Consider the following 12,931-nt stretch of genomic DNA (forward strand, 5'->3'; position numbering starts at 1 on the left):
TTAAGTGATTTGCCCAGAATCACAGGAGGTTTTGGCATCGTTACCGAGACTGGAAAACACGGATCCCCAGGTCCGAGGTCGAGCGCCCTAGCCGTTAGGCCAACTCCTCTCCCCTCTCTTTACACTTCTTTGATTTGAAAACAGTGCCACAGGCCCTTAAATATTTGTTAGTTACCACCGAATACTATACGGCCTCAAGGGCCATAGGAATCCATGGCAATTACCGAATCGGCAAATACCAATTCAGTAAAATGACTGAATTATACAGATTCGGTAATTTCAAAAGACAAATTTCATACATCCCATTCACCTACTCTTAAATCTTGAAGTGGTATGATTTGGGACGCGATGTAGGTAGGCATTTACCGGTCGGTAACGGCTGAATTTGGCCGTTACTGACCGGTAAATGCCTTTTCCTATGTAGGAGGCATTTATTTACAGATTTGGTATTTTTACCGATTCTGCATTTACCGAATCGGTAAAATTACCGAATCGGTAAATACAGACTCATTAAAAATACCAAATCTGTAAATTCTAATGTAGGTAGCACTGTTGATAGTGCTAGAGGCATCTAAGAATTCGTTATTTACCACTCAATACAATTGGGTGGTAAATAAAGAATTCCAGTGTACATGCACATCTGTGCATGTACACCTGTGCCATGTGGCACACATACATTCCCTAAGGGCATGTATGTGTGTCACATTGCACACAAGTCAAAAACAGGGGTGCTACAGGGTGTCAAAGTGACACCCTGTTCCCCCTAGCAGGATTCGGTATTTACCGATTCGGTAATTACCAAATTGGTATTTGCCATTGATTCCTATGGGCTTCAAGGCCCATAGGAATCAATGGCAAACACAGATTCGGTAATTATCGAATCTGTAATTACCGAATTTTACCGAATCGGTAATTAATTCGGTAAAAATACCTACATCCCCATTGCCAGTTCTTAAATACCGAATCGGGAGATTTGTTACTACTTTAAAAAGTAATATACTGTTGTTAAAAGTTTGAAAAAACCATTTTCTACATGAAAGCAAACAATGTCTACCTTTAAAATCAACGTTAAAAACGTAGATATTATGTTTTAGAAATTTTTTAAAATTTGTCGGGGTAAGAGTTCAGAGCGTTTACGGTGTGCTTTCGGAGCGCTCACGGTGCGCGGTCCCTGTAATCATATAAAAAAAAATTGAAAATAAAAATATATATATTCACTGAAAAAACTATAGGTTTGAAGCCTTACAAAGTTAGGTATTAGCAATTAAAAAACCTTGCAAATTCACTGAAAAAAACATAGGTTTCAGGTCATATATAGTTAGGTATTAGCATTTAAAAAACCTTGGAAATTCACTGAAAAAACCATAGGTTTCAGGTCATATATAGTTAGGTATTAACATTTAAAAAACCTTGCAAATTCACTGAAAAACCATAGGTTTCAGGTCATATATAGTTAGGTATTAGCATTTAAAAAACAATTGAAATTGCTCCTATATAGTTAGTTGGACTAACTATATTTCGCGCACCCGCAATCCACTGCTGATGATGTCACATATTACATCATTCATGACATGGTCAGACATCACTGATGATAGCTAAATGCTAATACCTAACCATATATGACCTGAAACCTATGGTTTTTTCAGTGAATATATATATATATATATATATATATATATATATATATATATATATATATATATATATATATACACACCCTACTGGCAGTCACCAGTAGGTAGTTATAGTTAGTACCTATTATCACCAGTCACCAGTAGGTAGTTATAGTATAGTTAGAACGTATTATCCATAGGAAATCCGAAACATTCTATTTGAAATAACTTTGGCGCCGGTTGATGAATCTTCAGGACATTTCCAAAACTGGGGGGCGCTCCGGTCCGCTCCTATCCTGAAAGTCTCGGGGTGATTCGTCAAGCAGGATCCGAGAAAAAGGGGGGGTCCCAAAACGTGTTTTCATCATGTAATTTTCCATAGGGACCTTTAATCGCAGCTACAACCCGAACTGCTGAACAGAATTACACCAAATTTGGCAGAAAGGTAGACCTTGGTTCAGAGTCATGCCATTTTGTTAAATGGTGTAAATCTGTTCAGTAGTTTTTTAGATATTAAAGGAAAAAATACATATATATCTGGGTGGAGCCTAACCACACATCTAATCGTGAGATCTGATTGGCAGTCGGCAAGAAGTGTTGGCAGCCATCTTGGGACCAATATACATGATAGCACCTCATTAAAAAGCATCGCAGTTAATAGAAGGTTTTAAGACTTTAGTTACATTATAAATCATTTGTGATGGGACCATACTCATTTTAGGAATTGTGGTGTGATTGAAGGTGATTTTACAGTGTAAAAAGCCTTCTGCTGGGATATCATGAATCCTGTTTGAGAGAAATCTATTTTCTCATGCTTTTCCCACAGAGGTTTGGAAGGTGATCTATAAGCTAAACTGAGAGCATGTTTTCTGTAAATTCACATTATCTTTCTCAGTCATGTGAGAATGAAGTCTGACATTCTCAGTAAAACATGTACATCCAACAAGGGCTGAGACTGCCAGTTGATTCCTTTGTGTTCTACTGCAGCTTCAAAGAGTGTTCTAAAGAACAACTAGAGCGCTAACAGTCCTACTTATGACAAAGGTATGGCACACCTTAAGCCATCTTGATTGGAACGAAGTGGTAACTTTTAAAACATTTAATTTAAAAAGGAACAACATGAGGGGCTTCATTTTGCCACAGAAAGTATGATTAGTGCTGCAGAAAGAAACATTAAGGCACATTTTGAGTGACTTCTCAAATCCTCTTCTATTTCATTAAAAAAAATTCTGACATGCAGACTGAAACATGCACTTTGAATACCAGCAGCTGACTTCCCTGGTGAGCAGTAGCTTTACTACAGTGATCTAATCAGCAACTAGAGTGCTAACATTCTGAATTTATGGCAAATGCGTGACACTTTTGAATGCCTTCTTAATGGAATCAAAGTAAAAAACTGAAAGTATTTCCTACTGAGGAAACTGCTGACCTAGTTCTCTGGCTCTAAAGCAGCTCTGCTGACCTGGTTCTATGGCTCTAAAGCAGCTCTGGTGACCTGGTTCTCTGGCTCTAGAGCAGCTCTGCTGACCTGGTTCTCTCCCTCTGAATCAGCTCTGCTGACCCGGTTCTTTAGCTCTAGAGCAGCTCTGCTGACCTGGTTCTATGGCTCCAAAGCAGAAATGCTGACCTGGTTCTCTGGTTCTAAAGCAGTTCTGTTGACCTGGTTCTCCCCCTCTAAAGCAGCTCTGCTGATCTGGATTCTCTGGCTCTACAGCAGCTCTGCTGACCTGGTTCCCAGCCTCTAGAGCAGCTCTGCTTACCTGAGTCTCTGGCTCTAGAGCAGCTCTGCTGACCTTGGTCTCTGGTTCTAGAGCAGCTCTGCTGACCTGCTTCTTAGGCTCTAGAGCAGCTCTGCTGACCTGGTTCTCTAGCTCTACAACGGCTCTGCTGACGTGGTTTCTCTGGCTCTACAGCAGCTCTGCTGACCTGGTTCTCTGCGCTCACGATGCACGCACCCGACTTTGTGAAAATATATTTCAAAATAATATGTTTATTATAAGTACAAATATATTATTTTTATGAATATCTTAGATAATCTCTTGCCCTAATATGTACATTAAAGACATACATATCATTTTGGAACATAATTTTTTTTTGCGGGAGTCGTGCACTCAGCGCGCCCCAGCACGTATATGACGTCACGCGGGACCCGCCACCGCGCAAGCATCTCGTACCGTAAAACGCATGTGTCGCAAATGCGCAGGAGCAGGAGTCGGGGACTGGTCGCATACCAATCACTCACTTCACGTAATATTAAATGTATATGATGTAACTGAAAAACACGCAGCCGTGGCACACCGTTTGCGGATCCTTCATGACTTTTCTGAAATGGCTGCTAGAATCCGGGCACCTACCGTGATGTGTATGCTTTGATTGCACGACTCCGAATTTTTTTTTAACTTTTTTTTGCAATTTTCAGAAAATATATAATGTTATTTAATGAATAAAATATTTATAAATAAACAGTTAAAAAACTGTAGAAAATCAGTACAAACAATAGGTATAACTACTATCATACTTAAAAATTAGCATTTAAAAAACCTTTGAAATTCACTGAAAAAAACATAGGTTTCAGAGACGGTATAGTTAGAAATTAGCATTTAAAAAACCTTAGAAAGTCACCGAAAAATCCATAGCTTTCAGGGGTGTTATAGTTAGCTGGCAATTTCACTCGTACAAAACCATAGAAATTCCTCCAATAACTTGAGCACCCGCAATGTGCTGCTGATGACGTCACATATTTCATCATTCATATGGTCAGTGACATCACTGATGACATCTCAAATTACTTCACTGATGACATCATCCATGTGACAATCTGATACAACTCATCATACACTAGTATAACATTTATCACTCACTGTAAAATACAGAGTACCATATTTGAAACCATTGACACACCAATACCAGTTATTACATACCCACTCACTGATTCCTAAGTCTACACACACAACTACCCATTCAACAACAGAATCATTTATACATGCAGTCACTAATTAATAGAACACTATCAAATGCACTTATACACATATATAAACATTGACACATCAGCAGTCCTCTTAGTCGGTTATGCAGTCATCCTACTCACTCATGAAAAAAATTAATCACATTTACATTTACTCACTCACACAATTATCCAACACCTCATTTATTCAAACACATAGTAACTCATAGTTAATATGTTAAAAAATCACCATTACAATTATACACTCATTCATAAAGTTACTCTCACAATCACTGACTCTTACATATACTTAATTATATACACCAACTCTCACATACAATGCTTTTTAGTTTTTTACTTTGTTGAAGATAAAAAATATTCGCTGACCAACACACAAATAAATACACTCAGTCACCCAAACAACTATTTCCACATGCACTCCTAAACCTATACACCTAGTCAATCAACCATTCACACATCTATGCATAGAGTTACACACACCCCATCCAACCACACACAAACTCAGTGTCCTATACAAATACTCACCCAACTAACCATAACTAATATACACACTCATGTAGTTGGTGACCAACTGATGCAGCGTGTTATACAACAACATATTCACATAGTTTAGTTACTAATCCATGTATTGAGTGAGGCACTTTTAATTACTCACTTAAAAAGACAGTTAGACAGCTACTAAATCCTCCATCCAGACAGTTATATATCCACTCAATCTTCAATACAGATTGGTAAATATATATATAATACATATTTAAATTTCAAACTAAACCACATTCACTGGATGATGTCATTAGTGATGCCATTTGAGATGTCATCAGTGATGTCACTGACCATGTCATGAATGAAGCAATATGTGACATCATCAGCAGTGCATTGCGGGCGCACGAGTTATAGTTGGCATAACTAACTATAACAGAGGAAATTCTATGGTTTTGTACTCCTGAAAAGGCCAGCTGACTATAATACTCCTGAAACCTATGGTTTTCTGTGAATTACCTACTGGCGGTCGCCAGTAGGTAGTTATAGTTAGGACCTACTTTCCATAGGAAATCCACAACATTCTATTTAGAATAACTTTGGCGCTGGTGGATGAATCTTCGCAAATTTCTCCAAGACAATGGCCTGCCCTGCTCCACTCCTTCCCTGAAAGTTTGGGGGTGATTCGTCAGGTGGGGGCCGAGAAAAAAGGGAGGTCCCAAAACATGTTTTCCCCATGCAGTTTTCTATAGGGACCTTTAACAGGGCTACAGCCCGACCGATTGAACGGAATTACATCAAATTTGGCAGAGAGGTAGAGTTTGGTTAGCAGATTGTGCTTTTTGTTAAATGGTGTAAATCCGTTCAGTAGTTCCTGAGAAAATCAAAAGTAAATTCATAGTGATATCTAGAGATGACACGCGTACCAAAATCCGTACAATTACTAGCACGAGCTGCATGCTGATTGGATGTCAACTGTCTGTCAACACTCCAAACCAGGAAGTGTTGGCAGTCATCTTGTGCCTCAGTAGCACTGAGTCACAAGAAAACAGTAAAACAAAGTTGAAAAATAAGGAAAGGGGGCAGGGTAGAAACATGTTGACCCTCTAGGCCTGCTCAGGGGGTCCCACGTGGATCTTTAGGCGCAAAAATGTTTTTGTTTTTAAATTAAAAAAACGCGGGGTACGCCTATGGTACTTGTACACGGTGGAAAAGGAAAAAAAAACAACTAGAAGTCTGTTTTATTCTTAATTAGCTCCAGAGGGGGGAAATGTCAGGGGCAATTTTTTCTATATAGGTCGGCTTGGAAGTGTCCAACAGGAACAAAAGAATGAAAAAAAAAACCTAATGTCGAGGACAGCGATGCTCCTGCTTCCTGCGTTTTATCAGGTCAATAGACTGTTTCCCATAACACAAAAGTTTATTGCAATAAATGCATAGGATTTTTACTTAAGCATAATCAGGATCAATTTGTGGGTGTGGACTGCTTGCGGAAAATGCTGGTGCAGCAGTTGATGTGCTTGGTGCAGCAGCAGGTGGGTTGTCCTTCAACCTCTGTGTTGCAGCTCGAGCAAAGTTGTTGGGGTGTAAGTTCTTCATGTGTCGCTCCATATTTGCTGTGCCAAAAGAGTATTTTTGAGATGGATCACCCCTTGAAAGAGTTTGGAAAATTTTACAGGTTACTTTTGGAGCATTAACCTTTTTTTGCCCTTCTGGAAAAGTAAAAAACTGCCAAATTAGAGCTTCTTTCCTCTTCTTTGGAGGTTCTTCAGGAATGAAATATTCCTCTGAAGAATGGCTGGAAGGTGAGTCCATTGCTGTTATTATGGTAAACTTCGTTCTATTTGACAAGATTCTCAGAAGTGATGCTTCTTCTTAGAAAGTCAAAGTAGAATTATTAAAATGGGATGGAAGTTTCAACAGTTGTAATAGGAAGTGTTATGAACCAATCAAATCTCTTCTTTTAAAGTCACATGGCTTTGCGTACGCTTACGCTGTGATTACGGTACTCTTACGATGCGAGTACGCATGACGTTCCACCGCGATTTGTGTAATTGCTTTTAGAAGTAAAATAGGATTATTGGAACTTAAATTTTTTTTTCATAATTATCCTAGATAATGTCTTCTGTTAGTATGTTCATTAAATACATAAATATATGTTTTTAAACAATTAAAAACATTCGCGTCTTTGCGTACGGGGGCGCCGTACATGACGTCACACGGAAGTTTTGATACGACTTGTAACGTGAAAGCGTATTCGTAGCGTATGCTGAGAATGATTAGCAGTACAAACTATGGTGCGATCACTCTCTCACTGTCAAATCCGAGCAAAGGGCACGCTATGAGAATGGTTAGTAGTGGTCACTCATTGGAGATCCGATTCAGCTGTGTGGCTTATCCACGGTATCATAACGTTACTTTTTAGCCTGTTTAAGTTTGAGGTTTGCATGAAATACCATGCTATAGGCAGATATGGATCTTTAGGCAGCGCTTATCTCCATGAAGCTTGGTTATTATCATTTACAGATAGGTGTCTGAGGGAGGGAAAAGAAGTCTATCTGAATGGCGAGGATTGCACAATAGCACCAGATCACTCCTTAATTTGTAGACACATACAATTGCATGGGTCTTGTAATCAATATGCTACTAATTTGGCCTGAGTTTTGAAAGGCACTCCGACACCTGCTATCATACCAACGTTCAGTTTACTGGAAACGTGAGTTATTTAATTTGAAATAATGCAGATTGTTGTGCAATGTTAGCAGGCATCACTTACATGATTACGGTAACTGAGCGTGTGGTTTACTATAAAAAAGTTGTGTTTACTCCTCTGTATGGGAAGCTGGATGTTTCCATCTGGCGGTCGATTCCGACCTTGAAAGAAGAGTCAATCAAATGAGCCGTATAAGAGCGCTATTGTCTCAAAAAGAGGTCGCTCTTACATCTGCTGGAGAAAAAATGTGTCCTTCATGTTGCAAACTGCCGCACAGAAGTGCATGATTTATTAAATACAGACGTGCCCCTGCATTTTGTGGAGTTAATTCAGAGTATTTTTAATGCGTCCTTGACCACGGGATTAACTTACTTTTTTAAAGTTAGAAGCAGTGGCCTTGTGACTTCTTTTCAAACTATATTTGATGTCTTCTCAGCATTTTTTTCATTCGATGTTTTCCAGCATCTTTGGTGGATTCCCCTTAATACTCGCATTAGTTGCCGGTGTGCTTCTATTAATTTGTTTACTTAAATATTGATGCACATCCTGCAGCACACGAGAATATGTCCCAATTGTTGCTGCTCCGCAACCGAATGCTTAGTTATTACAGAGCGCTGCCTCTGTCCACATTGAGTGCAGTTTATGGATTATCGTTTCGATTCTCCTTTTTCACATGCGTTCAACCTGTCTTCCATTGCCTGAGCTGCGATTTCGACTGGGCCCTGGATTTGTGTCTCTGCTGTACTGTCTCCCAACGTGGATTATGACCAGCTGATGAGCCCCTTAGTGGTTCATGATTTGCTCTGTTCTGGCGGCGGGATTATGGCCTTAGCAGCGATAAATGAAATATTGGGAAGTTGGAATGTTTTTGCAGCGGCGCATGACTTCTTGGCACGCAGTTATATTGAAGATGACCCGAGTTTTCCTCCGATAGTGATAGAGGCTACGGTCATTGAGGAACATGTATGTTTATTCTCACTATTGAATTGGATGGCTGAAATGTTTTCAGATGAGAACAATGACTTCCTCTTGGAGGCAGTTAATACATACTGTGCTTATAATCTGTTGGATTAAGACTCTTTGATTGACTCTTTATTATTTAGTTACTGTTTTCTATCAAACAGCAAATTATTTTTTTTGCAAATTTGAACTTGACTCTGCTTTCAGGCTTGGAAACTTCGTTCCTAATTCGCCCAGGTTTACATCACATGCTTCCATCAAGGGAGGGTGTCGTGGGCTGAGCCTTGCACTCACACTTTGGTAAGTTAGCATGGGTTTATTAGAAGCTTAAACGCTGTTTTTGCTTTCCTGCTCTGCTTTGCACATGACACGCACTTGTGATATTGTTTAGAGAAGGCTGAGTATTTTTCTTCACATGAGAATAATTGGTTATGCTATATTTCTAGACTGCCTCGCTAGTTTAGTGTGAATAGTGAGAGCATGAAACATCAAGGTTATGTTGGATACTGTGTCTGTTATTCGGAATGATCCTCGCACGTTCGACCCATAACACATATGCAGCTGTGGCCACCTCTGATACTGGCGCATTTAATAATGTATTGTGGAGGCATAATTACACACAGTTGGAGAACATTCGTATCCTGACAGTTTGTGCAGAACTCAATGTGATCCACTACTGCTGAGTACCAGAGGTATGGGTTCGCCCATGTAATCCTATGAGACCTTCTGTAGTTATAAACTAACCTGGCAGGTAGGGAGGGTGAAATGTAGGTATATTTTAAATCTGTTTCCCTTTAGCATTATAGGATGCTTTCTCCCTTTGTATTTTATGGAATAGTAACAATGCTGACAACCTTGTTTCTGATAATATGTTTTGTTGTATTATCTAAGGTACTGTGCATGAGATTACGGCGTTAGAAATAAACATTTCAAACTTGCACGTGTATTTATTTACTCCTTGTTTTGGACTGGTGTAAGACTATAACAAAAGAGTGCTCTTTTTATCCACCTTACTTAAGGTAATCTTAGTTGCATGTTCTGGGTTGACTAGTCATTGGTGTTTTTGCTATAGGTTGAAGAACCAATGAGTCACTGAGTGCTAGTCTGGTAGGGGGTTTGGGTACTAAGGTGGGTTTTGGTACACCGTAACTCACTGAGGTCCTAAGTCTTTATGCACAGTTCTGGGTAGGAGCAGAATTCCTGCAACAGTAGTTACAACAAAAAGGCTCGATAAAGGGCCGTGAGTTTGAATCAGAATATGAAATTGAAGAATAATTGATAACCTCAGCTAAGAAAGGGAGCAAGTGTGCAAATTTACAGTGCCTTCGGCCGGGGTAGTTATTACAATAAAAAGGCTCGATAAAGGCCTGCACTTTGAATAGGAATATGAAATAGAAGAATAGTTGATAATCACAGCTAAGGAATGCAGCAAGTAGTTGTGTGTATGTGTGGATGATGTGTTGATTGAGTGGAAGATGAAAAAGGTGAAAAATAAGAAAGGCTGGAGACACGCAAACTACCCACTGCCTTGTCAGTGAAGTGGATCTTTTGATTTCCAGCTCATTACACAGATAGGGTGTTGGATTCCGCAGTGGGAGCAAGAGAAACGAGTACCACATCTAAGGGAAGCAAGCTTGTGTATAAAGTACACACAGTGTGCGGTAGAAAGTACGCAACAAAGGACGGAAGTGTACAAGTTACCCACTGCTATTCACGGGTAGTAGTTACCAAGAAGGCTGAATAAAGGGCCTGCACTTTGAATTTGAATTAAAGAAGAATAATTGATAAGCCCAGCCAAGAAAGGAGCAAGTAGGTGTGTGTATTTGTGGATGATATGTTGATGAGTGGAAGATGAATAAGGTGAAAAATAAGAGAGGCTGCAGAGATGCAAACTTTCCATTTTTTTGTATATATATATATATATATATATATATATATATATATATATGTGTATATATATATATATTCACTGATAAAACCATAGGTTTTAGGCATGTGGTAGTTAGGAATTAGCATTTAAAAACCTTGCAAATTCACAGAAAAAAACATAGATTTTAGCAACATTATAGTTAGGAATTAGCATTTAAAAAACCTTAGAAATTCACTGAAAAAAACATAGGTTTCACATATGTTATAGTTAGCTGGACATTTCACTCATACAAAACCATTGAAATTCCCCCGTTATAGTTAGTTCAGCTAACTATAACTCGTGCGCCCGCAATCCAATGCTGATGATGTCACACATTACATCACTCATGACAGGTCAGTGACAACACTCATGACATCACTCATGACATCTCAAATGACAACACTGATCACATCACTGATGATATCATCCAGCGAATGTGTGTCTTTCTAAAAAATTTATATTTTTTATATATTTATATCTAAAGGTCGATGGAAGAATAAATGGGTAAATAAGTGTCTAAATATAAAACACATGGCAGAAGAAGTGGCTACTGTGCATGTCAAAGAAATGATAAGCAATCTCAAATGCCATATTTGAGATTCTGCTAAATAGATATCAGGGGATGATCAACTGTTAATCAAATCATAGATAGGTTTTTCAAGGTCTTTTTTAACAACACAGGGGATTGAACAAGAAACAACAAACAGGGCTGTAATTGCATTAAATTATAAAATGAAATACAATTGTTGGATTACTTACCAAAAAAAAAGCTGACATAAACTATTGCAAGGCTAATGGATACTTCAGTTGTTTCATCATTGGTGACACGAGACAGCCATAACATTATTATTTTTGCTAGTAGCAATCCAAACAAAGGACTTGCAATGAATTTCATTATTATTCTTATAGAAATCTCAATACCCGCTGTGGAAGATAAAAGCCATTAAAAATGTTTTATTCACGATTGCAAGACATGTAAAATAAACGTTAGCCAGTTAGCTAATTGTATAATTTTTCATTTGTGGGGTATTTGTCACAGCAATAAAGAATTATTTCCAAGCACATTTAAGACCTAGGCCCACCCTGTCTGCAAGGTTTTGAATATAAGTTTAAAAGGGAAAGCCAAGATAACAACAGAGTTAATCAATCAAATCCAAGTTTAGTTTATTGCAACATTCAAATATTGGCATAACACATGCACATTTGGTGCTTGCACTTCATAATATTAACAAAAAGTGCTCTGTTGATCAACAAAGGATATATTCAATTACATATTCTACGTTTTAAGATTTCTAGTCCTTGTAATTGTAAAGATGTAGGCCGCAGGCTTGCATGATAGCATAAGAACGGCAGAGACACAAGAGTGTTGCTAGAAAGTGGAGTGAGGGCATGTACTACAGCTCCCTTTTATTAGCATGGTCACCTGACTAGTGATGACTAAGCTAGGTGGGTGTGGGTGATTGTAGTAACAACCCTCTGGGAGGAGACTGCCCACTTACTTACTGGTAATTTTAATTACTCAAATTACATGTATTCCTTATCACAGTCCTTATGTATGAGTTTATCTCTTAACCATTCAATGATTACCAAACTTGAATTTACTTTTCCAATCCAATATGGCCCCCATCAAATGGAATGCATATATATCTCATTTCCAGCCCAAGACTTCCTGTAATAATTGACCCCATACAGAAATCAGCTGCACATCCGGGAGAGGTGAATGGGAACTCAGGACTTTACTTAGGAAGACATGGACTCTGTGTAATAAAAATTACCAGTAAATAACCAGGCATTACTTCCTGGTCTGTCTTTCTCTCACACTCCTTACATATGAGTTCCCACTGAAGCAAAATAACTTATTTCGACAAAAACAAGGACACAATCTGGACAGTCCACAAGTGTATTTAATACACTGACCCGTATAAATCATGCTGAAGGGAGACCAACAGAACTCAAAAGAATAGAACCAAGACTACAGGATACAATTCCCCCAGTTGGAAACGAGAACGGGTCATAAAAGTGTGAGGGAGAGCCCAAGTGGTAGCAAAGCAAATGTCACAAATCGATACATCCTTAAATGTTGCCCAAGCAGCAGATACAATGTGTTTAAATGTAAAGGAATTTATATAGCGCAAATCACCAAGCGGTTTCTAAGCGCTTGCTTAGGGAACCCGTCCTGGTATTCCCCTGTGAGATAACCCCGGCAGGGTATCCGCAAGGTGAAAGCCAGGCATCCCGCCGCGAGGGGCCGTTGTGGAGATTAAGCAAGCTATTGCCCAGAGTCGCAGAGT

The 12,931-nt window shown here is 38.9% G+C and overlaps 1 protein-coding gene across 1 annotated transcript in view; it reads right to left on the reverse strand.

Annotated features, from left to right (window-relative positions):
• Window positions 1–12,931, reverse strand: part of LOC144823935 (sperm-specific sodium:proton exchanger-like) — a 5,382,759-nt gene that overhangs the window by 5,150,983 nt on the left and 218,845 nt on the right. Inside the window, exon 3 of the mRNA XM_078682869.1 lies at window positions 11,400–11,564. Coding sequence (XP_078538995.1) covers window positions 11,400–11,564 — 165 coding nt within the window. The remainder of the gene's footprint in view (window positions 1–11,399; window positions 11,565–12,931) is intronic.

This window comes from Lissotriton helveticus, chromosome 3_1, assembly GCF_964261635.1.
Source record: "Lissotriton helveticus chromosome 3_1, aLisHel1.1, whole genome shotgun sequence".
NCBI classification, from domain to species: domain Eukaryota; kingdom Metazoa; phylum Chordata; class Amphibia; order Caudata; family Salamandridae; genus Lissotriton; species Lissotriton helveticus.